General features: G+C 43.7%; 1 protein-coding gene across 3 annotated transcripts in view; it reads right to left on the bottom strand.

Moving 5' to 3' along the window:
* The window catches only part of LOC140907012 (eukaryotic translation elongation factor 1 epsilon-1-like), a 157,068-nt gene that overhangs the window by 87,545 nt on the left and 43,902 nt on the right, over positions 1-25,621 (bottom strand). For 2 of the 3 annotated variants that reach the window (XM_073332090.1, XM_073332089.1), the window contains exons 5-6: positions 12,781-12,863; positions 2,101-2,230 (exon numbers count right to left, since the gene is read on the bottom strand). In XM_073332090.1, coding sequence (XP_073188191.1) covers positions 2,101-2,230; positions 12,781-12,863 — 213 coding nt within the window. Of the gene's footprint in view, positions 1-2,100; positions 2,231-12,780; positions 12,864-14,770; positions 15,630-25,621 lie in introns of those variants that run through there. The other variant, XM_073332091.1, reaches the window with a different exon arrangement.

The following is a 25,621-nucleotide window of genomic DNA, read 5'->3' as shown; positions in this document are numbered from 1 at the left end:
AAAGAGAAGCCTGACAGAGAGGCTTAAAATCCATGAGGCTACTGGGAGACTATCACTGTACACAGAAAGACTGTGGGTTTTGCCCACTGGGATCACTTACCTTTACATTGAAAAGTTTTGCCAGTATTTGTAGGAAGCACTCTACAATGCTAACTATGTGGACATAGAGCACTAAGTTGCACCCTTGTGCTTTCCAGAAACCAAACAGGAAAGGCAGCCAAGTCCTCCTGTACCTATACTCCATAATATTGCTGACAAGTTACTGTGCACTACTCAGCACCGCAGAAAAGATCTAAAAGTCTTGTAAACCAATAACTAGAACTTGATGGGGTGAACAATAAGTTTTGGCTGTTTCTTTGTTACTTATTTTTTTCCAAATATAATTGATGTAGTAAAAGACTATACAAGGAGAACATTTTTAAATTGGAGCTTGTCTCCTCTACATTGTGATTCTAGCTCTATGAAAATGTGTTAGCAACAGTGGTAACTGTATTTTTAGCCAGTTTCAGACTTGTTTAACATCATATTCTACACACGCTGTGCACAATGGAACAGACTCATTTTTTCCCTCAACGGGTGTCTTGCATTCAAGAACACAAAACTCAGTTTCCTGTAATATTTATATCAGTCACTCATTTATTCTTATAATCATTAAAACAACAGTACTGCCATATAGCGGAATAGATTGTACAGCTAAACACTCAAAAGTCAGGTAATTGCCATTTCAAGGTTGCTATGCCCCCTAGCGTGTATATATTTGGATACAGGCTTTACTTACATGACTGCATTCTTTGAGCAGGAGTATGCAAAGTCTAAATATTTTTCTACAATCTTTACTACACATGTGTAGTATCTCCTTCTGTGTACTACTCAATGTATGCCAGAGACCGTGCTTATACATATTACAAGTTGATTATAACAAAGTGAAATATTATTGACATATATAAATTACTTAATTTTACAGCTAGATTGAATTTTGTAGTTAGTTAATTACCTAATCCCAATTTGTGTCTAAGAAAGGCTGTGCTGCTGGCTAAGATGAAAGTATAAAATACAATGGCACTGACAAAGCTAGAAAAATACAGACCTTAGAAGAGAGCATATTTCATAAAGTGTACGCCATAAAAGATATAATTGGATGGTTATAACAATCAAACTAGCACTGTATCCACATACAAGAATGATCTTCTGTCATAAATAGATGAAGAGAGAGAGAGAGCGAGCGAGCGCGCACGCACATCTGTATGCAACTTAAACAAGTTGCAAACAGAAAGTGCATTTTTGCTCCATTTTGGCCCTATCCAATTCCTGTTAATGTTACTTTAAAGCCCTTCCATTGACTTCAGTGGGAGTTCTCAGACCTTAAAAATGCAGCCAAATTTACTGTACAAATGGGAGACACTGTAGCTTTGGTAGATAGAATACTGGAGGACTGTCCTGGGTTCAATTCCAGGGTCTAACATTAGCCTGTGGGGTTACCATGGGAAAGTCACTTCACCTCTCTGAACCTCTATTTCTCAATCTTTAAAATGGAGATAATGATCTCCTTTATAAAAGCACACCTTGAGATCTATGGATGAAAAGTGCTCTAAGTTTTTGTTTGTTTGTTTGTTTTTTTAAATAACCATACATACACAGTGCTGTTTTACAAAGGAGATCATTTTTTTGTGGCTCATTTTTTCAATCTTTAAAATTGAGATAATGAAGTGACTTCCTATGATCATCCCACAGGATGTCAGAGCCTGGAATTAAACTCACAGCACTGAAGTTCCAGTCCAGTGTTCTAGCTACCAGGCAACACTGCCTTCCATTTACATAGTAAGTTGGGCTGCACCTTTAGGATCTGAAAACTCCCACTTAAGTCAATAGAAAGGCTATAAAGTAACATTAACAGGAATTTGATAAGGTCAAAGTAGAGCAGAAATACACATTCTGTCAGCCTTTTTTAAAGTTGCACAGAGCTGAGAATTAAACATTTGGATGTATAAGACTTATTAGACGATAGCAGTTTTAGCAAGGATCATATTTTGAGTCCAAATTATTTGAAATTATTCCTTTAAAAATACTGCATCACAAAAACAACAATAGCTTCTTGCTTACATCTCTTCAACGCTTCATTCAGATCGTCATGCATCACCTGCTCACATTTAGGGAGAGTTTGGTCATTTGTCTCATAGATCATGGTGTTTAGGTTTTCAAGAACTCTCACTTCTCGGAGGCCACGTTTTTCCTGTTAGTAAAGTGAAAAAAGAAAGTTCTTCATGTGTTACATAGGTTTTCATTAGTGGATACTGTACTTGTATCTATCTGTAATTATTTAGCTCTAATGGGACTTTTTAAGGTTTGTAACAACATATCACACTGTTCTTATATAGCTATAATATGTCTCAAACATTTTATCTACTGGGAGTAAACAACAGCTGGAGACCACACTAGCTTTAACATGATACATACAAAACAAACAGGAATCAAATGGATAATTAAGGGGCAATCATGGGTTAATATGAAAATCCATATTGCAGGTATAATGTGTTTCCCAGGTTAATAAACTATTAAGTTGAGCACAGCTCATCCCAGTGAATGGAAGAGATCACTGCCACTTAAAACATCTCATCTGCTTATTTACCACTGTTATATTACAGATGAAACAAGCTTTATTAACAAACATGGAAGTCCCCTTCTTTCTTGTGCAATGTAGCAACACTGCTGTTCTCTGTGAAAAACGTTGAAGTTATTTATAACATAACATATGATGGACTGAGAAAACAGAGTAATTTAGATATCTGAGATTTATAATAAGGGTTGGGAATGACAAGTTAAGGGCACGAGAACTGAAATCATCATACTCTTATGGATTTGATTAATAAAAGATTACAGACTAATTAAATGATAATAGTTCTACCTTTTGATAGCTTTCACTTTTAGTTTAGCAATATGATAATACTTGCAGCATACATGAACTGACAAAGATCCAGGGCCAAAATCAAGGCAAATAAGATTTTTACACGGAAGTATAGCGATGAAATCAAAACTAAAGGATAATGTAATGCTAATAACTAAACAGGTAGCATCCCTTCTGAACTCACTGCTGATCAGCAAACCCAGTGCTAGTGGCATTTTACCATGGGAGCTGTCTAGGCTCTACTGCTTAGGCTTTTTAAAATAAAGCTTCCAGAAACAAAGCATCCTATCACCTTGTGTTTCCAATGGCATTTTGCTCTTTTTAATTACGCTCGATCTGCAACACAGGACTATCCCAAGAAATCAAAAATACATAAAGTTATCCTGGATTTTGTTCTGGGTTGGTCTTTACATTTTGGCAGGTAGAGCTGCAAGTAACCATTCCTGTATTGTAATTTGCCAATCACCAGCCTATACAATAACATATAATACAGTAACTAATAATACTCTTACATAATACTTCATAACTGTGGTCAAGCATCATTACTCCCATTTTAAAGATGGGGAAGCAGAAATGCAGACAAGTTACATGACTTGCTTTAAGAGTCACAAATAGAAACCAGCAAAGAGTCCTGTGGCACCTTATAGACTAACGTATTGGACGCATAAGCTTTTGTATTGGAGCATAAGCTTTCGTGGGTGAATACCCACTTTGTCAGAGGTATGTAGTGGAAATTTCCAGAGGCAGGTATAAATATGCAAGCAAGAAGCAGGCTAGGGATAACAAGGTTAGCTCAATCAGGGAGGATGAGGCCCTCTTCCTGCAGTTGAGGTGTGAACACCAAGAGAGGAGAAACTGCTTTTGTGGTTGGCTAGCCATTCACAGTCTTTGTTTAATCCTGAGCTGATGGTGTCAAATTTGCAAATGAACTGAAGCTCAGCAGTTTCTCTTTGAAGTCTGGTCCTGAAGTTTTTTTGCTGCAGGATGGCTACCTTTAAATCTGCTATTGTGCGTCCAGGGAGATTGAAGTGTTCTCCTACACGTTTTTGTATATTGCCATTCCTAATATCTGATTTGTGTCCATTTATCCTTTTACATAGGGACTGTCCAGTTTGGCCGATGCACATAGCAGAGGGGCATTGCTGGCACATGATGGCGTATATTACATTGGTGGACATGCAGGTGAATGAACCGGTGATGGTGTGGCTGATCTGATTAGGTCCTGTGATGGTGTCGCTTGTGTACATACGTGGGCAGGGTTGGCATTGAGGTTTGTTGCATCGATTGGTTCCTGAGTTACTATGGTGCGGTTTGTCGTTGTTGGTGAAAATATGCTTCAGGTTGGCGGGTTGTCTGTGGGCAAGGACTGGCCTGTCTCCCAAGGCCTGTGAAAGTGAGTGATCATTGTCCAGGATGGGTTGTAGATCACTGATGATGCGTTGGAGAGGTTTTAGCTGAGGACTGTATGTGATGGCCAGTGGAGTTCTGTTGGTTTCTTTCTTGGGCTTGTCTCACAGCAGGAGGTTTCTGGGTACACGTCTGGCTCTGTTGATCTGTTTCCTTATTTCCTCATGTGAGTATCGTAGTTTTGAGAATGCTTGGTGAAGATCTTGTAGGTGTTGGTCTGTCTGAGGGATTGGAGCAAATGCGGGTGTACCTCAGCACTTGGCTGTAGACAATGGATCATGTGGTGTGTCTGGGATGGAAGCTGGAGGCATGAAGGTAGGCATAGCGGTCGGTGGGTTTTCAGTATAGGATGGTGTTAACGTGACCATCACTTATTTGCACTGTGGTGTCTAGGAAGTGGACCTCCCATGTAGACTGATCCAGGCTGAGGTTGATGGTGGGGTGGAAGCTGTTGAAATCTTGGTGGAATTCTTCCAGGGTTTCCTTCCCATAGGTCCAGATGATGAAGATGTCATCAGTGCAGCGTAGGTAGAGAAGGGGCGTGAGTAGACGATTGCTGTTCCAGGTCAGCCATAAAATGTTGGCATATTGTGGGGCCATGCAGGTGCCCATAACAGTGCCACTGGTCTGGAATTGTCACCAAATTTGAAGTAATTGTGCTTGAGGATAAAATCACAGAGCTCAGCAACCAGTTGTGCTGTGGCATCATCAGGGATACTGTTCCTGACAGCTTGTATTCCATCTCTGTGTAGAACAGAATAGAAACCAGATTTCCTAATCCTTAGTCCAATATTCAATAGATTACAATCCCTCCAAATATGAAGCTCTTATCAGTGAGGGATGTTAGTGTTCTCACCAAAGGTCACTATTTAATGTATACTAGTTTATCACTTAAAGAAAACACCCCTCACACCTGAAGCACTAGACCACTCCACAAAACTAGAGATAAGAGTCAACTTTTGAGGAGAAACTCTAAACTAAGGCCATGTTTACACTAGTGAATTTACAGCGGCACAGCTGTAGCAATGCAGCTGCGCAGTTGTAAACTCATTCACGCAGCCGCTCTATTCTGATGAGAGAGAGAGCTCTCCCGTTGACATACTTAAACTACCTCAATGAGCAGCAGTAGCTGTGTCAGCGGAAAAGCATCTCCTACTGATATAACACGGTCCACACCGGTGCTTATGCTGGCAAAACTTAAGTCACGCAGGGGTGTGGATTTTTTACACCTGAGCGACATAACTTATACCAACAAAAGAGCTTGTGTAGACATAGCCTACGTCCAAGCCTTTCTGCTTTAAGTAAAAGTGAAAATGTAAACTATCCTTTGCTTTGATAAAAGAAAGGGTGGTTCTTACTAGAAGGATAAGAGTGATGGAAAAATCAGCCTTCCAGCAAGAATTTAAGGATACTTGAAATTAGCATAATTAAACCTTAGATGTAATCTGACAGCTATGTTAATTTACTCTGCTTCTGACCAAACCCTAAGGCTGGAAAGTCCACCCTATCCTTGTAATCCCTAACTTAAATTGAAGTGATAAATCCTCTGACGAGCTACACAGGACATTTATGTATTAGATACAACAGTTATTAGTAAACTTTAGTGAAAAGCAATTTTAAAATGTGTGTATGGAGCAAAGTGGGCTTCTCCTGGCAGGAAAAATGGATATAAATTTCTAGATTTATCTGGTCAAACTAGCATGGAGACAAATTAAATCCACTTAAAATGTAACTAAAAAATGGCACCTTGTTTTTCCCATCAGATCTGCATCCTGCGTGTTTAGATTTATAGCTACTTTTTCTATTAGAATTTAAGAGTATAAAAGTTAAAGGGCATACCACCTCTGTGATGCTGGCAGACCAGGTGCCAGCTCATGCCAAGGTCCCTCAGCTTCACTGAACATTGACAAAGGCATAGCTGGAAACCAATCTGCCTCGCATTTGTTTTAGTATTCTAAAATAGATATTAGAGTTATAAGAACATGTTTAGACTTTATGAAATGCTTGTAGGAAGCTGCATATATTAATCTTACTTATAATATCTGTATCCTATGTTATAAGGTAATATTTCCATGTTTGCTTTGTAACTATAAAAGTTTGCAAAAACTGTAAAACCACACAGTCAGGGGAGAAGCATTACCAAGTGTGAAATACTTGTTTATCACAAGAGGTATCATCTCCTCCCCAACAAAAGAAGGCCAATAGACATCAGAAAAGATATTGTGGAACATCAGTGGACAAAAAAAAAAAAGAAAAAAAAAAAAGACTGATTTGCCGCCCCCCACGCCCCAGGAAGTGGAGATGTGCATAAACCCTAGTCACATCAGCTTGAGGTCTATGGGAAGGAGATAATTTTTCATCCCTGTACTGCTAAGAATTTGGAGAGGGTAATATTTTTAAATATAAGAAAGAGATCCCCAAGCTGCTTGGCTTGGCTTAGCCCTAAATGACATACAGAGCTTGCATATTATAGCAGCTACTGTTGCCCTTTAGAACCTAAGACTGTATCTCATTTGTGTGTATGTTTACCTGCTTCGACTGTTTAAATAATACTCCTGCAGGAATTCTGCACCACTGCACAATGCAGAATTTTGCAGAAAATGTTGTGCGCACAGAATTTCCTTTCCCCCACGGAAACGGGCTGCAGTGCTGCTGGCCACCACTAACAGCGGCTGGACCTGGCAGAGCCCAGCTCAAACATAGAAGACACTGCCAGGGGAGAGAGCTAGAGGGTTCCTGGCAGCTGCAGTTCCGTACACCCTGAGGGAAGGAGATGGTGGTGCGCAGGAAACTCCACACAAGCCTGGGACCAAGTTTCAGGCTGTTTCTGCCTCTGGATCCCTGGGCTCTGCAGGGGGGGAGTGATGCAGGTATCTGGGCAAGGGGAAGCCCTGCAGCTGGGCTCTAGGTGTGTGCGCGCAGGTATCTGGGTTGGGGGGGCCCCAAGGCTGGGCTCTGGGGAGAAGGGGGTGTGGGTGTCTGGTCCCCTGACTGGGCTCAGAGGGGCAAAGGGTAGAGAAACAGGAACTGAGTTGTCACAGGGGTTTGTTTTAATTCTCCACTCCTGGTGGAATTTGTGTGTGTGTCTCTGTATTATTACAAACATACTTGCTGACAGATATTCTGAAATAAATTACCAAAATAATTGAAACTGGCATTATTACGTAGTGTTATTTTGACCAATAAAATTTGCAGAATTTTAAAATATCGTGCACAGAATTTTTAATTTTTTTGGCACAGAGTTACCCCAGGAGTAAAATAACTTGTATTTCTTTTTCAATACATCTTTAATTAATATTATAGGGTTGACTACAAAATTTGTCTTTGATTTGAGATCTGAAGTTCAGTTGACCTGGGGCAAGTGACTGGTCCTTTGGGACTGGAAGTAACCTTAATATTGTTGGGATCTTTGACCATCTATCACAAAGGTGGGCTTGCGTGGGTGGCAAGATAGACTGGACTGCCAAAGGGGACTGTCTGTGACTCCATGTTAAGGCTGTTATAGTGCATGAGTTCACACTTGTTAGAGAACTTGTCACACTTCTCCACACTGGTTGGAGAAATCTAATAGAACATACACAACAAGTTTGGGGTTTGTGCCCTAATCCTTGACAGTCTCCCCTGAGGGTGGCACTTACGCTTGTGAGCTACTCTAGACAGCTTGACAACCTCATTATTATATTAAACAATGTTTGTAAAAAGAAAAATTGAGCAAAATTATTAAAGAAAGTCTGCATATTATATCAGCCTAATCAGATGTTGATCTTAAGCTTTCAATGCCACACTCTTTTCCCTCAAAATGTAAATGTATGTGAAAACAATTCTTAGAATTAATCTTTTAGAAATACAGAATACTATTTACTTTTCTTAAATTTTGCTGCCATCTTGTGGCAATTATTTTTCACTCATTCAAAACTGAGCTTGCCTAAAATTTTCTTTTTCACCAATATATCAACCTTGTTCTTAGTCATCTGGATACAATTCATCATTCTTTAACTGTTCTCTTACCTTTTGTAAAATATAAAAGATCAACAACTGAATATTCTGCAAGAAGTTAATCATATTGTGGACATCCATAAAGCAAATAAATAAATATACATACAATACATTGAATCTGGATTTGTTTTTAAATATAACAACCCATAGAAAGTAAATTTCCATCATAGAACACTAATAACTAAACTACTTCAACAATTTTTCTTCTCTTAAATGCAGATAAATTTGATGGCCAGTCAAATTATGACTAAAAGCCGTGGTTAGAATGTCATAATTCAGGCAGGCTCTGTTCCAGTTTCCACACACAATACATCTGTAAAGCAAGTCAGGAATCCTTCATGATGAAAGATTCATAAATATATTCATGCACTGAACCTGCAAACTGCTCCATACAGAGAGACCCCTGCACTCATGGAGAGCTCCACTGATGCCAACAGGGCTGCACACAGGCACATAGCCCCAACAGATGCAGAGGTCCTCCCACAAAGATCCATTTGCAAAATAAGTCTTAGTATAACCAAGATAATGTCACCCACCAATGAAACTAGTAGCTGTTTAAAAACAACCATCAGCACCTATACAACAGAATATGATTGGAAGTAAAGAATACTGTACTCTTTGAAAAACTGCAGGGTAAGTTTAGTATGTGTACAGAAGCAGTTAACCAGGTTGGACTTCCGCCAGGATACTTGGGCTAACACCTTCATCAATATTGAAAGATCCTGTAGCACTTATATCCACAAATGCTCATGTTATTTTTAAGGCTCAACACCTCATTTCTCATAATGATCCCTATAAAATTATGCTATGAATTAAGGTTGTTGTATACTGCATCTTATCTAGCAATACATTCACTGATGTCTCTCCCATTGAACTAATGACCCAGTCAGACCCTGCTTAGCTTTAGATCCAGTAAGACAACAGCATGACGGGTTATGCATAGGTTAACTATAGCACACTCCAGTGCAAAGATATTTTTAAATAGTCATTACACCAAATGAATAACTAGGTGGATGTAATCAGCACATAAGCAGATACACACTGTCAAATATTAAGGGAAGGGTAAACACCTTTAAAATCCCTCCTGGCCAGAGGAAAAATCCTTTCACCTGTAAAGGGTTAAGAAGATAGGATAACCTCGCTGGCACCTGACCAAAAGGACCAATGAGGAGACAAGATACTTTCAAAAGCTGGGAGGAGGGAGAAAAACAGAGGGTCTGTATCTGTCTGTGTGATGCTTTTGCCGGGGACAGAACAGGAATGGAGTCTTAGAATTTAGTAAGTAATCTAGCTAGATATGCGTTAGATTACGATTTCTTTAAATGGCTGAGAAATTAAGTTGTGCTGAATAGAATGAATATTCCTGTCTGCGTGTTTTTTTGTAACTTAAGGTTTTGCCTAGAGAGATTCTCTATGTTTTGAATCTAATTACCCTGTAAGGTATTTACCATCCTGATTTTACAGAGGTGATTCTTTTTACTGTTTCTTCTATTAAAATGTTTCTTTTCAAGAACTGAATGCTTTTTTCATTGTTCTAAGATCCAAGGGTTTGGGTCTGTGGTCACCTATGCAAATTGGTGAGAATTTTTACCAAACCTTCCCCAGGAAGTGAGGTGCAAGGGTTGGGAGGATTTTTTTTTGGGGGGGAAGATGTTTCCAAACAACGTTTTCCCAATAAATGCAGATAAACATTTGGTAGTGGCAGTGGAAGTCCAAGGGCAAAGGGTAAAATAGTTTGTACCTTGGGGAAGTTTTAACCTAAGCTGGTAAAAGTAAGCTTAGGAGGTTTTCATGCAGGTCCCCACATCTTTACCCTAGAGTTCAGAGTGGGGAAGAAACCTTGACACACACATTAAGAGAATAGCCCTTTATCTGCCAAATAATATTTGATTGCTTTAAGTTTGAGAGTTGTGAGCACAAACTATCAAGGAAAACTCACTGATTCACTCACCAACTCTCTCAAAACTTTTTTTTGGGGGGGAATGATGGAAGAGAAAGAAGAACTAATCACATTTTTTAAACAGCTACACTACACTCCCAGTTACCTGAATTCCCTTTATCCGAAAAGCCTAGTTATCCGAATCCACGTGTCCTCCATGTATCACTATCAATCACAAGCAATACATTCTTAAGGACAGATATACATATCCTTCCGTTTAAAGAAAACATGATGTGTAATTCATGCTACACCAGTATAACAATGTAGCCACTTACAAAGTGGTTCCATGACAAAAAATTGTGTGCAGTTCAAAGCACAGCCCCTGTAACCAGCTGTATCCACAGCTGCATCTTCAGTCAGTGTTCCTCTTCCATCACAGAGCCTTGCAGCCTGGGTCATGGCCCTTCCGAGTAAAAAGTGCAGTGGGGATGTCACTGATGTTGCAGTCATCACTGAGGGTAAAGCAAAGCCCAAGTGATTTTTCAGGCTGCCACTCCCAGCAGTTTACTGCCTCCCAGCCTACAGCTAGAACCCAGCTCAAAATACACTGGACCCTCACTAGAACGCGGGATTTGGGATCTATGTGCACTACTACTTTAACGCAGGGACCGCATTAAAATGAATTCCAATTAAAGTAATTAAATTTGGGATCCATGGCCACGACCACGTTATATGCGAATTTGTGCTATATAGATGCGCGTTCTAGCGAGGGTCCAGTGTAGTACTTCTATTTATCTGAATACCCAGTTATCCAAAAGTTTCAGATGTCTCCCAGAACATTCAGATTAGCAAATATATACAGTACTATCATGTTTCACACTTTCTGGATCTTAAAAAAAGTTCTTCATTTACAGCATTCAGAGTCAGTATGGATCCACTGCTCTCCTGAAATCTCAGATATTTGCTGCAATACAGAGCCTTTCCATCTACAGCCAACCAGGAGACTGTAACCATTCCTCTGTTGATTCATCCACATCAGTGACTTTGTAACATTAAACTAGATTACTGCTCTTTACTCCAGCCAAAGCTTTTGAGAAACCTTTGTAATAACAGTGAAAGGGTGTGTTTGTAAACAAGCAGTTATTATATTTTGTTCATTTTTAATTGATTGCTTGTATTGATATAAGTGACCAAGATGCATTGGTGATAAGTGCCAGTGTACATTTCCAAATAAATAAAATATTTGTACTTCACCTATAATACCCTCTAATACACTTTTACATTTGCAGGTGTCTGGAAAATTAAGTTATTTTGTTCTTTATATAGCAACAAATACAGTAGATGGAACAAGAGACTTGGTCGGCACCAATGTGGCCGGTGCTGAGGAATTGGCCGGTGTCAAAAAGGACGCCAGTGCCGGCAGTTTTGGCAGTGCCACAGCTACTGAAGTCGGCCAGAGCTGAGAAACAGGGCTGAAACTGTAGGTCTGCCCAGTAATGGTCTTTGGACAATTTCTTCGTATCACTACCGGTGGTACTTGGACGGGTCTTGGAGCTATGTCTCCTGTCCTCCTGATGCTGAGGCTACTGACCTTGCAGGGGATTATGTTCTGACGGGCTGTGCCTCAAAGTTTGAGGAGGGAGTCCGTTTCTTTTAGTCCTAGTGAGAAAGGAAGGACTTTCTGTTCAAGGGATGCAAGGAATGAGGATTGGCAGATAACCTGGCAGAGCATGAGGGCCTCACAGGAGGAGAGTCCAGGCTCAGGTCCAACGCAGGTCATAATGATTTCCTCATGAGGAGAAATTTTAACCCAATGTCCCAGTCTTTTCTGGCTCTGGCTGTCAGGCTGTGGCAGTGGGAACACTTTTGTGGGACGTGTCCTTATCCCAGACAGTGAATACACTCCGAGTAGCCATCCATTACCAGCAAGGTGGCCCACAAGGGATGCACCTCTTAAACCCAGGGGATCTGAGCATAAGGGTGAGGGGAAAATAACTTCTCGGTCTGGAAGGACACGAAGCAGGGGAAAGAAAAAACTAAGCTATGAAATAATTGTAAAGGTAAAGTTAAAAAACAAACAAAACAAACATATAAAAACATTTTCTTTTTAAGAGAGAAGAAAGGAAAACGAGAAGAAAATACTACCTATGCTACAACTAACAGCTAAGGCACTATTTACTGAGGGAACAGGAAAATTGGGCTCGGCTATGGATTCTACCCCAGGCCAAAGGCAGTAGAGAAGCAACTGGGGGCAGCTGGACCACACAGCTCTCTATGTACGTCCTGCTCACAGTGCGAAAGCAGGAAGATGTGCATGTGCAGTTCGACAGGCACTGCTGATGAAGATCGCTGATACCAGGTGCAAGGGGTGCTGCCGTACCTAAAAGTGATGCACCCATAGGGACATCACTCGAAGTAGTAGTATACATCTATTCTGGGCAGGAAATGCATGTTAAACAAGATTCTCTAAGAAGGCGCTAAAACGGTTTCAAATCTCAGTATGTATAAAAATAAAACAGACCACAAGTAATATAAAAACATGTTAAATGAAGTTTCATAATTATACTAGATCTTCTCTTTTAAAACAAATACTTACTTCAAATTCCTTAATAAAGTAACGTATTTCTCCTTGAATAACTGGCCTGTGATCCAGCAGTCGGGAATGAATTTCTCCAATGTCTAGAAGAGTAATGAAATCCAAAGTTTTAATTTTCTAAAGACACAATCCATCCTGGGAAAAAACAACACAGTGAAGCATAGAGTATTTCAAAAGGAGGAAAAGTAAAAAAAACCCATTATCCAAAGGACAAGCAAGATAATACAAGATTTCAACTAATGCTATGATAGTATCAGATAGCCTTCCTGGCTAATTCAACAAACCCACCATCTTAAAACAAATGCCACAAAAAAAGAATATTCTGCCATCCCAGAGCTTCCTTGGCTCCTATGAGGGTGCATGCAGGGGTTCCATTCCCCCACTTATCACTCACTATTGGAGGCCTCATCCTCAAAGGACAGCTGCAGCATTTGCCTTTGCTGCTCCTTATAAGGGACAAGAAGCAGAGCAGAGTGAAACTAACTTGATTCTTGTCAGTTTCCACTCGGCCACAATTTGGGAAAGCTGTAAACATCAGTGAAAGCACATCCGCAACTCTAGAAGACAGTACTAGATCAGTTTAGAACTAGTCTGGAAAGTTTTCTTCACAACTATAATACCTAAAATATATATATATATTTTTAAATGTAAGCTTACATTCAGCAGTTGATGGAACTCACCTACAAAAACTTCCTACCTGCCACAGATAAGTAGTTTATTTCAAGTTTGAGAAAATGGAAAAGATGGACAAAGTTTGCAACAAATAGAGTGTATGGTAAAATGCTGAATAGTATCACTGGACAACTCATGTAAGTTCAGATTTTTTAAATAGAAATTGAAGCAGAACAAAAATCAGAATAGTGGACAGCATGGTAGAGGAAGACAAAATAAGTGGCTTCCAAGGAGAAATTTAAACAAGAGGAGCAAGGATCCCTAAGTCAAACATTTTGAAGATATGGGTGCTTAAAGTTAGGGGTCTAAATAAGTGGCTCAATTTTCCAATTTGTAGAGCTCCCAAGATTCCCATTGACTTACTCAAAGCAAATGTGAGTGTCCGGCTTCTCTGAAGATCAGGACAACTATTAAGGGCTTTAAAGTTAGACTCCTAAATCTGAAAACGTTGGCTTTACTACACAGAAACAGGATGTCATTTCAGGTGGTGAAAGCAATACAAGGAAAGGCATGAAGGTGAGAGCAGACACAGATCAGACCATCCATCAGAGCGGTTTTGCTACTATGCAAGAAGCAGGTCTATGAATTGGTAGCATTTGAGCTGCAGAAGATACAAAGGAAATGAAAAGCACTGCCAGCCAGTGATTAACAATGCTATCCTTGCTAGGACAACCTCAGAAATGGAGAGTGACACCAGGAGGAAGCGGTAGAAAACAAAGGTTATAAAAAAATAAAATAAGAACTGTCGTCCCCGATTACACTGCTGTCAGAGGCAGGCTACAGGACTAGATGGCCACCAATCAAGTATGAGGTAATCCAGAGGAAGGTACAAGACACGCTGTACTGAGAAGTCAGGCAATGACTTGTCCATAAGGGAAGCTCTGCCTAACACCAGGCGATTAGCACTGGCTTTCTGGCTTGACACTTGAGTATATACAGCGCTGTTAAATTCGTGCCCCTCGCCCCTCCTGTACTGCTCTTTAGCCGCACACCTCCAACCCTCCCCTCGATCTTGCTGAGCGCTCAGCCTCTCGCCACCTCGTGCCGCGAGCTCCAGCGGCGAACTGGGCGCCAGGGGAGGGAGCGACTCTCCCGCCGCCAGCGTCCGAGGCGCTACTCGGCGGGTGGCCGGGGGCACTCGGGCACCGCCCCTCGCGCTCACCCAGCGGCCGTTGCGCGGCGCGCAGCGGGCCCGGGCGGGGCAGAAAGCAGGGGCTGAGCGCGGCGGCTCCGCCCTGGGCCGGGCCGGGCCGGGGGCGGGGCTCGGAGCGTTGGAGCGGCAGGTCTCAGTGCGGGCGGGGCCGGGCCCCCTCCTTACCCTTGATAATGGGGTGGGCCGGCGCCCTGCCCGAGTCCCGTTTCCGGCCGGCGGGGAGCGGGGATCCCGCAGCTTTCCCCGGGGCGCCGGGGCCGCTGCTCATGTTGCCGCACTTCCAGCTCCGGCCGCACCCGGGCGGCGGCCACCGAGCTACCACATGCGCGCGCCGCGGACAGAGGGCTCAGCGCGAGCGCGGCGCTCGCGCTGAGGCGTCCCGGCGGTTTTACGTAGCTCTCTGCAGCCCCCTTTGGTTCGTAGCTTCCGCCTCCTTCCCAACGCCTCGGTATAACGTCACTGGGCTGCGCCGAACTTTGGCCTCAGAACTTAAACCCGGGCCACCGCTCTCGGGCTTGAAGTTCGTTAGGGTGGGAGTGACTCGCGCTGCGACCCTGTTCGATGCGGCGGAGAGTACACGCCCCCACGGCTGTGACGGTGGCAGCGCCCCAGTGGCTAAGCTGGGCACGATTGCGTAGGCCGCGGCCTCGCTGCATCCCGCCGCGGCGGCCCTTGGTTCTGCGCTGCGGCTTCTGGCCCCAGCACCTGGTCCTCCCCGTGCCACAGCAGCGGCCCGCCGCCGGGCCAACCCCGTCCCGCGCTGGCCGGGAGGTGACGCCTCTCCCAAGGCCCTGTAGCCCGGCCGCCGGCAGGAACCGGGGCTGCTGACAACAGCTGCTCTTCCTGGCGAGGCTTTCCCACCCAAGACTAGTTCACTCCCTGCAGGCGGCGGGGATCGTCCCTCACCCGCTCCGTGGAGCGGACACAGACCCATCGAGGGCAAGAGGGGTTTTCTCTACAACACCTGGGTGCAGCTTGAAATTTAAACAGGGCCATCGAAAACTGTACCAAAATGAGGAAATTCAGCGTATAGTTCCCCCCACCAACGTTAACTCTGCCTTCTTGCGCCTATGCATTACAAATGGACCTTTATCAGGCACTGCCAGAGTTTTTTGTTTTTTTTTTAAAGTACATATAGGGTTTTTTCTAGTGTGCTGTTTACTAAATAGCCTCTGTTGCAGTAGTCTGGAGTCTTGTAAGGAAATACATATGATTTTACATTAAGGTAAGAGTAGTTTTTTTAAAGGAAAAAATGGGACAATTTTCTTCAGATATGAAATGGGATAGAAGGCTGCTCATCACATTTTTGATAGGGTGATTCAGGGAAACAAGTGTAAAGCTTCTGAGCCTCGCACTTTGATACATCTTTCTGAAGGTCAGGAAACTAAAATAATTAATACTGTGTAACATGCTGACTGGGTTTGTGCTATAGTGCCAAGGATGTGCCACTCACAAACAGCCCTCAACTGGGTGAATTTTCTCTTATTTAGGAAGGAGTGCTGGTTCAGGAAGATATTTGGAGAAGTACTCAGAAATATGTCTGCTTTTCCTGCCTCGGTAAGAGGAAGTGTAGATAAATCAGCTGATAGGTTCTTTATGTATTGTCTTTCAACAATAAACAAACATAAGAATACTTACCTCTTATAAAGCACTTGTCATCAGTAGGTCTCAAAGAGCTTTACAATGGAGGTCAGTATCATTATCCTTATTTTACACAGAGGGAAACTGAGGCACAGAGAGGCAAAGTGAATCACCCAGCAGGCCAATGGCAAAGCCAGGAACAGAATCTAGGTCTCCTGCGTTGCATGGTCCATGGTCTGTACATTCGGCGAGCAGCTCTCAATGGTGCGATGGTAATTAGTGTCACCATGTAGGATTTAGCAGAGCAATGGAGAGTAAACACCCCCACTATTGTGACTCTATGGCACTGAGCTCCCCTATCCTTTTACTCCTCTCTTTTCTTTAATGAATTTGTTTGCTTCCATTTTTCTGCTGATTGTCCCTTTCTTTGTTCGCTTACTAGAAAGACAGCTTAGAAGGTTGAATACCAGCTATTTTCAAAATCCATACTTTGATATTTTTTCAAACAAATTTTCTGTTCATTCACCATGCAGACAAAAAGTGAATGAAAATGGATATAAGATATATGGTTACTTGTCTATATGAGGTTCACAGGGTTTTTACGTACATCCCTTTATAATAAGTCCTAATTTCCCCTTTTTACAATACCATATCATTGCCTGAGTTGCTAAAGGAATGAAGTACACCCTCTTAGGTGAGCTACGAGTTTCTTGGGAGAGCTACAGTCTGCATATCACCCCCTTTTCGCTCTGTGATCCTCACAGACAACAATGGTCAAAATGCACAGAAAATAGCCAATAATCCCAACTCTACCATACGATAACACCTTATGCAGAAAGAATAACAGTCAATTAACTTGTAAACTAAGTAAATTTGATGAGGAGTACTGAACAGGGAATTTTACAGTGTGAGAGAATTAAGTATGGAATCTCAAAATGTCGTGTTAACATTATCTCTTTTTTGATTATAATCAGTGCTTTCATGCAATGTGAAGTATTTTTCCAGAAACACTCATAGTGACAAACAAGTAGATGCATGGTCTAGCAAAACAGAAAGCATATCTCAGGGGTGGGCAAACTTTTTGGCCTGTGGGCCACTTCTGGGTATGGAAACTGATGGTGGGCCATGAAGGCTAACGAAATTGGGGGATGGGGTGTGGGAGAGGGTGAGGGCTCCGGCTGTAAGTGCAGGCTCTGGGGTGGGGCCAGGGATGAGGAGTTCAGGATGCAGGAGGGGGCTCCAGGCTGAGGCAGAGGGTTGGGGTGTGGGAGGGGTATGGGCTCTGGGCTGAGGGTGTGAGTTCCAGGGTGGGGCCAGAAATGAGGGGTTCAGGTGCGGGAGGGGGCTCTGGGCAGGGGAAGGGGGTTGGGGCATGGGAGGAGGATGGGGTGCAGTCTCTGGGCAGTGCTTACCTCAAGCAGCTCCTGGAAGCAGCGGCATATCCCCTCTCCGGCTCTAACATGGAGGCATGGCCAGGCAGCTCTGCGTGCTGCCCTGACTGCAGGTGCCGCTCCTGCAGCTCCCATTGGCCGCGGTTCCCAGCCAATGGGAGCTGAAGAGCCAGCGCTTGTGGCGGGGGCAGCATTCGGAGCCCCCTGGCTGCCCCTACACATAGGAGCAGAGGGGGGACATGCCACTGCTTCTGGGAGCCGTGCAGAGCGGGGCAAGCCCCCAACCCTACTGCCTGGCAGGAGCTCAAGGGCTGGATTAAAAGGTCTGAGGGGCTGGATGTGGCCTGTGGGCTGTATTTTGCCCACCCCTGGCATATCCGGTAGCTATATATATAAAAATGTGGGTGACATTTAATAAACAACAAAAGGAAAAGGTCTCCAACTGTGGTAGTTTAAAGCAATTTGAGACTATCAGTGTGATACTATTTTCAATAAACTTTTTCACGTTTAATTCTACTTGTATCTTAACTTTTTCAGAGACTGTCTTTTTTGCATGTGTGTACAGTGGCTAGTAGAATGGGCCGAAATCCCTGCTTGGGCTTTTACATACTACTGCAGTACAAATAAGTAATAATACATTTTTGTTATTTGCACCAGATAAAACACCATACAGTATGCCAAATTAATAACTAAATACAGTATTCTATAGAGCTAGCCCATAACACTACCAGAGCAGCACCAGCAGCAGCACTAATTGTACTAGGAACACCAGAGACCTGTCAAAGTAGCTGAAGCAGCTACTGTTACAATAGCAGAGGGATGAAGCGTAATGGTTTTGTGTTCCCTCATTAGAAAATTAATTTGTGGCTTCACAAATAACACCCTCTCTGCCTGGCAAAAAGGTAATAAATATAATAGTATTATTTTAGGCCCATTTTTACCTCTTCCATTACAACCCCTTTAAACTATTTTTGACAGTGAAGAAAGATGAAATAAGAGTTCAAATTTTCAAAAACTACTCTGAGATATTACACACTGCAAAGTACATTAAAAGAAAGCAAGGTTACTTCATGCACATTCCATTCACAGTGCATGTGTGCCCCATGACTCTAAGTTCAAGAGTCTTTTGGCCAGCTGTGTATGAGCACTGAGTGTCCTCATGCCCCACACCAAAAGCATAAAAAGGTAGAATGGGCCAACCGCCACTCAGTTTCCTCTCCACTGTAGAATCTTGGTTGGTGGTGTAGGACTGAGATAAAGAGGATAGAGGGCAAGTTGTGGAATGTGCATATGCACAACATCTCAAAGAACTCAGGTTACTACTGTACAAGTAACTTTCCTTTCTCCCTCAAGTGACTGTCCATGCACATTCCATTTATGGTGATTCCCAGCCAGTGGACCAATGTAATCAAGATGGGAGCTTGGAGTCTTAAGAAATTATAGATTGTAACCACCTTTCCAAACACGCCATCTGATTTCCAGGTTCCACTGATACTGTAATGCTTCATAAATGTGTGAATAGATCCCCAAGTAGCTGCTTTACATATGTCTGCAACAGACACGTTTCTCAACAATGTTGACAAGGCTTCCTAAGCTCTGACGGAGTGAACCCTGAGAGAAGCATGAAGGTCCATTTTAGCCACTTCATAACAGGTCCTCACACAGTCAGATATCCATCTGGACAGTCTCTGAGATGAGAGCGGTTCACTTTTTATCCTCTCTCCAATGGAGATGAAACATCTGGGTGAAGATCGTAAAGATTTTGTTATTTGCAAATAAAATGCCAAAGCACATCTGACATCTAATGTATGAAGCAAAGCCTTTGCTTTAGAAGTATGTGGGTTATGGAAAAATATAGGCAAGTGAAGCTGCTGATTCAGATGGAAGTCTGTGAGAACTTTCGGTAGGAACTTAGGATTTCCTAAGAAACACTGTGTCCAGAAAGGTGACTAAAAATGATGTTTTCATACACAAATGTAATAATGAACATGTTGCTATCCATCCAAAGGTTGGACCCAGTAGAGCAGAAAACACTAAATTGAGGTCCCATGGAGAGATCAGTTCTCTATCTGGGGTAACACTTCAATAAGACCCTTCAAATATCTTACTACAGTTGGATGAGAAAAAAATGTCCAACCTCTGGAGGATGGTGTGCAGAAATAGCAGTCAGATGAACCCGGACTGAGCTAAGCGACAGGTTTTAATGTTTCAAATCAAGTAGCTATTCCAAAATATCAAGCACAGAAGTTTCTTGTGGATTCAAAGACCTCTGGAGACACCAGGAAGAAAACCTTGTCCATTTCACCAGGCAAGTCCGTCTTGAAGAATCTTTCCTACTGGTTAATACAATATTTCACATAGGAGATGAGCAGGACTTCTCTATGTTTAACATCCATCCAGTTGCCAAGCCATGATATGAAAAGACTTCAGATCTGGATGAAAGACCTTTCTTTCTAACTGTGAAAGCAGTTCTGGAAGTTGGAAGCAAAGTCTTTGACTGGCACACTGAAAAGTTCAGAATATTGAGGAACCAGAACTGCCCTGGCCTCTTTGGAGCTATCAATATCAGTTATCTTGTGCAGCACTCTTGGAATCATTAAGACTGGTGGGCAAGCATAGATGAGGGCTCCCCGATCAAGAGATTAAAAAGGCATGCTAGCCTCTCAGATAGACAACCTGACACTTGTGAGTTGTGAATAGGCACAAGAGGATGGCCCCAATCTGAAAACAAATCCTGAAGGGTCCAATCTTTGATCTCCAACTCATGATTCAAGAACAGCCTTCTCAGTTTGTCTAGTAGGCTTTTCTGCAGGTCAAGTAAGGGAGATCTGATGCCTGATGCACCAATTCTATAACGTGACTGTTCCTTGCCATAATGGGGAAGATCTCACCTCCCCCCTTTGTTGACATAAATCAGGGTGGTGTGTTGTCCATTGTTATTTGGACAGATAGCTCTGGATGTGATGGAGAAAGGACTTGCAAGCTCTGAGCACTGCCCTGATGTCTAGCAGAGCAATGTGCATCTGTACTTCCCATGTGGTCCAAAAATCCTGAGCCTGTAGACCATCCATGTGAGCTCTCTGCCCCAAGAATTAGGCATCCATCCTTGAAGGCTGAGATAGGCAAACCAGCCCCTGGGATCCAGATAGGGAATTATGGGTGCTAGCAGGGCCATCCTGAACTTCAACCTGTGCATGATGGTGTTGAGCCTTCTTAAGTCCAAGATGGGCTCCCATCCTCCCTTCTTTTTGGGATCAGGAAGTATTTGTTGTAAAATTCTTTTCCTTGGTACTGAGGGGGAACCCTTTTTGGGGCTCCAGGGGAAAGAAGCAAGAAAACTTCTTGGAGTTGTAGGTCCTAGGAGATGGGTCCTTGAAGAGGCTTGGGGAATGGTGGTGGGATTTGGCACAGTGTTATACTGGATAGAATATCCCACAGTAATTGTGTCCATAACACAATGGTCTGAGAGGGGAGGACATTGGAGGACGATGTGTGCCGGAAGAAAGTCAAATGGTCCCTAAAAGGAAGGGTTGAGGTTTCTGAATCCCTGGAAATGCCTTGACATTTCAACTGTCACATCAAAATGAGTGTTTTGGTCCAGATGTAGATTGCAAAGAACGAGCAACAGAAGCAATCAGTCTTTTCCTGTGGAAATGTTGCCTGGTTTTGGGATGGGGGTTGATCAGTCTCTGGTGAAAGAAGACCGTAAATAGTACCACTGTAGTACCAAAGCTTTGGTACCATGCTGAGGTCAAACTTCAGAAGTAACCATACTAGACCATGATGTCTTACAGTGGTGTGCAGAAGCCACCCTTGTCTTCAAGATCATAGTCAGGGACCTACTCTGGACTCTCCCTTGCTCTGTGTCTCTCTTGCAGAGTTTCTTGTTTACCTGACAGATTTTGAAGCAGGAGATGATCCTGAGGAGGCCTGGGAAGTTACAGACCCAATATTAGCATTTTTAGGAACATTAACCCCCCCAAACAAACAAACAAACACGTACCTATGGTCACATGACCCAGGATCCAAAGCTGGTCTCATTGATTTGTGCATTAAGTAGATCTGGAGATGATCTTCCCTATTTTGTGGATCAGATGAGTTAGGACTTTCCAATGGAACATTTTCCAGGGACGTGCTACTGTCCCAAACAAAGCAAACATTTTAAGTGCTCATAAGGGGATTTTGAAGAAGTCATCCTAATACCAGAAACAAATAGCTATTTCTGGTAAAATTAAACCCATTTGTAATAAAAATTAACAAAATGCCAGTGGGCAACAACTAACTATACTATTCACAAATTGAAGAAAGAGCCAGCAGTTTGTTGAACAATGGATAGCAAACAGGTCCATCTTGAAGCCAGGAAGCAGTGAGAGGAACTGAATGGTAGTTAGTCCGCTCTGCCCTTTTATGCCCTTGTACGGGGCACAAGTAAACTCAAGGTCCATGTGTGTGGCTGCCACAGACACTGCTGGCTAAAAGACTCTGAATTTATGAGTGTGGGGTGCAGTACAAATGGAATGTGCATATGGACAATCATTCGGAGATTGTTATGGTTGCAAAGTCAAGCTCTCAACAGTTAGATGCCAGAATTAAGGATGCCTGTATTACCTTAATTCAGCCCCCTTGTGTGTATGCATCATGATATACAGTCTTTAATTATATGATCACATACCATGCCTCATTCTGTGGCCAGGGTGGCCAGTGCTCATTTAATGAGCAGCTATGCAATATTTTGTTTTCTCCTCATTGTTCCATGCGATGCTTCACGCCTTATTTACTGTACTGTGATCAAGTCATACTCTGTATACAGAATTGTAACTGCAACTTTCCAGAGACTTGGAACTTGGTCAAATTTGTGTAGTTTTTCACAGGAACAACAGAAGGCACATTCCTGACACAAAAGTCACCCTGCCAAATGTCATGTCCTTGCATCAAAGCATGGGGGTGTTAGAGCTTCCCAGTGGAATGCTTTTAAGAATTTTTTTTGTAAACGTGGGCACAATAACATTTTTTTTCTGTGTTTTGTTCTCAGAAATAGCTGAAATATTTTTGCTGAAACTTCAAAAAAAATTGACAGTTGACAATTGACAGCATGGGAAGTTTCATTCAGAATGGTTAGTTTGGCAAAGTTATAAGCATCTAAAAACAAGGTCTTATAATTGGAAAGGTCATGCAACCTTAAGGATAGGTGGTGCTCACCTATAATATGTGCAATTTAAAAGCTCTCCTATAATGTGCAATTTAAAAATGTTGTTCTTTATTCTCTAAGTATTGCATGCTCCATAAATATTATATTCCAAAGGCTATTGCCAGATTATTCTTGCCAGAGATAAAATATTATAAGCAAAAAAATCTCTCATCACTTAAAGTCCTCGGAAGTTACAGGGGATTCACAAGTAATAATAACCACTGCTACTTTGCACTTTCATCCAAAGATCCCAAAGCACATTACAATCATTAATTGATTAAATTATTATTGTGAGTGCATTATTAACATCGACAGGATATTCTATTTGTTCTACTGATAATGGACAAAGCTGCTCAACTATTTTCTCCCTGCTCAACCCTAGCAGAAATCATCTCAAGGTTCCACATTCTTTACATCTCTACTACAAAAAAGACCCGGGGCAGCAAGTCTCAGAGTCCAGGTCAAGTGACTCGGGCTCACACTACTGGGCTAAAAATAGCAGTGTTGACATGCCTGCCCAGTCTGGAGCCCAGGCTCTGAGACCCTCTCCCCTCCCACGGTTTCAAAGCCTGGGGTCAGTGGTCAGCCCAAACAGGAATAAAAATTTTATTAAGATAATGTTGAAGTGAAAAGAAAACGGTACAGAGTTTAAGCATAGAAGTTTCTGGTTATCAGGAAATAAGGTACAGATTATCAAGGGGTGCAAAATTCGGTTTAGGAACGGGTGGCGTAAGGAATACATAATCTGCAATCTCCCCGATTGGGGGTAAAAGTTTATCGGGTCAAAGTACAGACATTGAGATATGGGGGTATGTTGTCCATATAATAGCTATGTTCAGGTGTGGAGTATAGTGAGTGGATACGATGATGAGGATGGATCTACCCTCATTTGGTGGGATTTAATGTTCAGTGAGTTTATGGTTCCAGTTCATATTGTCCAATGGAAAAAGTCTCTCAGTCCCTTTCCCATAGTTGATGCATGATGTCCTACCGGCTCACACCTCCTGGTACTGTCGGTGGCCAGTGATGTGTTCGATGTAGATATCCCTGGACCATTGGATGGTGTGCAAGACCATGAGGTGCCGCATGAGCCATGCGTAACATCAACCGATCCCACAGGTCCGCAGCACACGCTTGTTGCAGGGGTCCCAAGCGCCCAGGGCTCCGACGATCAGGGCATCCATCTGCACCTCATAGCCCTTTGCTCTCAGGGTGTCGGCCGCTTAAAAGCTCGGGCTTCGCGGAAGGCTGGGGTCCTGTTCTCGAAGGAGACCGTGATGTCGACAAGGATGATCTTTTTCTGGACGTCATCGGTAACTACCACGTCACGTCGCAACTGGCTGTCAGTACCAGGGATGGCACAGTTCACGGCGACCTCCCCCAGGCGCGGTGCGATGGCTTTCACCAGGCGGTTCTGGATGGCGTTATGGCACAGCTGCCAGGCTCTGGAGTTGGGCTTGCAGCTGCACAGGACGTGGGGCAGGGTCTCGTTGGAGTAGCCGCACTACCTGCAATGCTTGTCTCAGTTCCTGTGGCGGACGGTTCTGTTGAGCGGGACGCAGTTGAGCCAGGTGCAGTGGATGAACCGCCAGTCTGCAAAACGGGTGAAGCCGCCCCTGGCAAGGAAGTGGTTGCTGGCATCCCACTTGCTGGTCAGTTAGAAGGCTTTACCCTGGTCCGGTTTACACTTCAGGGTTTCTATGTACAGTGAGTCGATGGCTGCGTTCAGGGTCCTCTCCAGCATGCCCCAGGTACTCGGGGTGACAATGGTGTTGTCGTCGGACCTGATCTGCAGCCCCAGGACTCCCAGCTCCTGGCGCTCCTCGCACCACTCCCAGCGGCAGCCGATGCGCTTCCCCAGGCGATGCGTGGCATTGCAAGCGCGGGACCACAGTGAAGCGATGTCGCGCCCGTCCCGTCCGAATTCGCCATCCAGGGAACTGCTCAGGAAGCTGGCGGTGTCTTGGTTGGAGGGGGCTCTGCCGATCCGTTTCTTTGTTGCATCATGGAGGGCGTTTGCTGCGATGTTCCTTACCATGGCTTTGGGACACGTCAGCAGGCGGAAGGCGTGGGTGATCAACGTGATGTCACACAGGTCACCCATGCAGGGGACATTGGCACCGCCATGCCTGTGGGCGATATACACCAGCTCATTGCTGGCTCTCTGGGGAAGGAACAGTCACTTCTTCACCAGCTGCCGGACGATCTTGTCTGCCTTGTTGAGGGGTACCGTCGCCACGGCAGATCTCCTTAGGACGAACGAGATGCGGGGGATCGGGAAGGTGTTCAGGGCGTTTATCTTCTGCCACGGTGCTAGCAGAGAGGCGTCGATCTTGGCGGCATCCTGCAAGATCTCCTGGATGGTGTCCTCGGGTGTCTGCCGGACACGGAAACTTGTCAGCATGCAGAGGTGCTGGTACACCTGCCCCTCTGCCAGGGGGATGACGGGCTCGCCCTGGATCTGGAACCTTGTCGTCTGCACCGAGTCCCTTTTGCTGCCGTTGATGTGGAGAGTTGCGCACTTCTTTGCGTTGAAGCGGAGCCCCATCCAATCGGAAGCTCGACTGGTGGCATCTAGCATACATTGGAGGTTCTCTGGGTCGTCCGCGGTCAGGACCAGGTCATCCGCATAAGCCAGGACGCTCACCCTCTCACGGTGGAGGTTGAAGCCATCTGTGCCATTGGAGATCACTCGCAGCAACGGCTCCATGGCGATCTTAAAGATGATGGGGCTGAGGAGACAGCCCTGCTTAACTCTGCTCCGGATCGGGATCTCGGCAGTCTCCCCTTCGACCGAGCGAATGGTGGTGCTGCATCCCTCGTACACCTCTCGGATCACACGGAGGAAATTCCCTG

Source organism: Lepidochelys kempii, chromosome 2 (assembly GCF_965140265.1).
Source record: "Lepidochelys kempii isolate rLepKem1 chromosome 2, rLepKem1.hap2, whole genome shotgun sequence".
Taxonomy (NCBI): domain Eukaryota; kingdom Metazoa; phylum Chordata; order Testudines; family Cheloniidae; genus Lepidochelys; species Lepidochelys kempii.
This window is presented reverse-complemented; position numbering and strand designations above follow the sequence as displayed.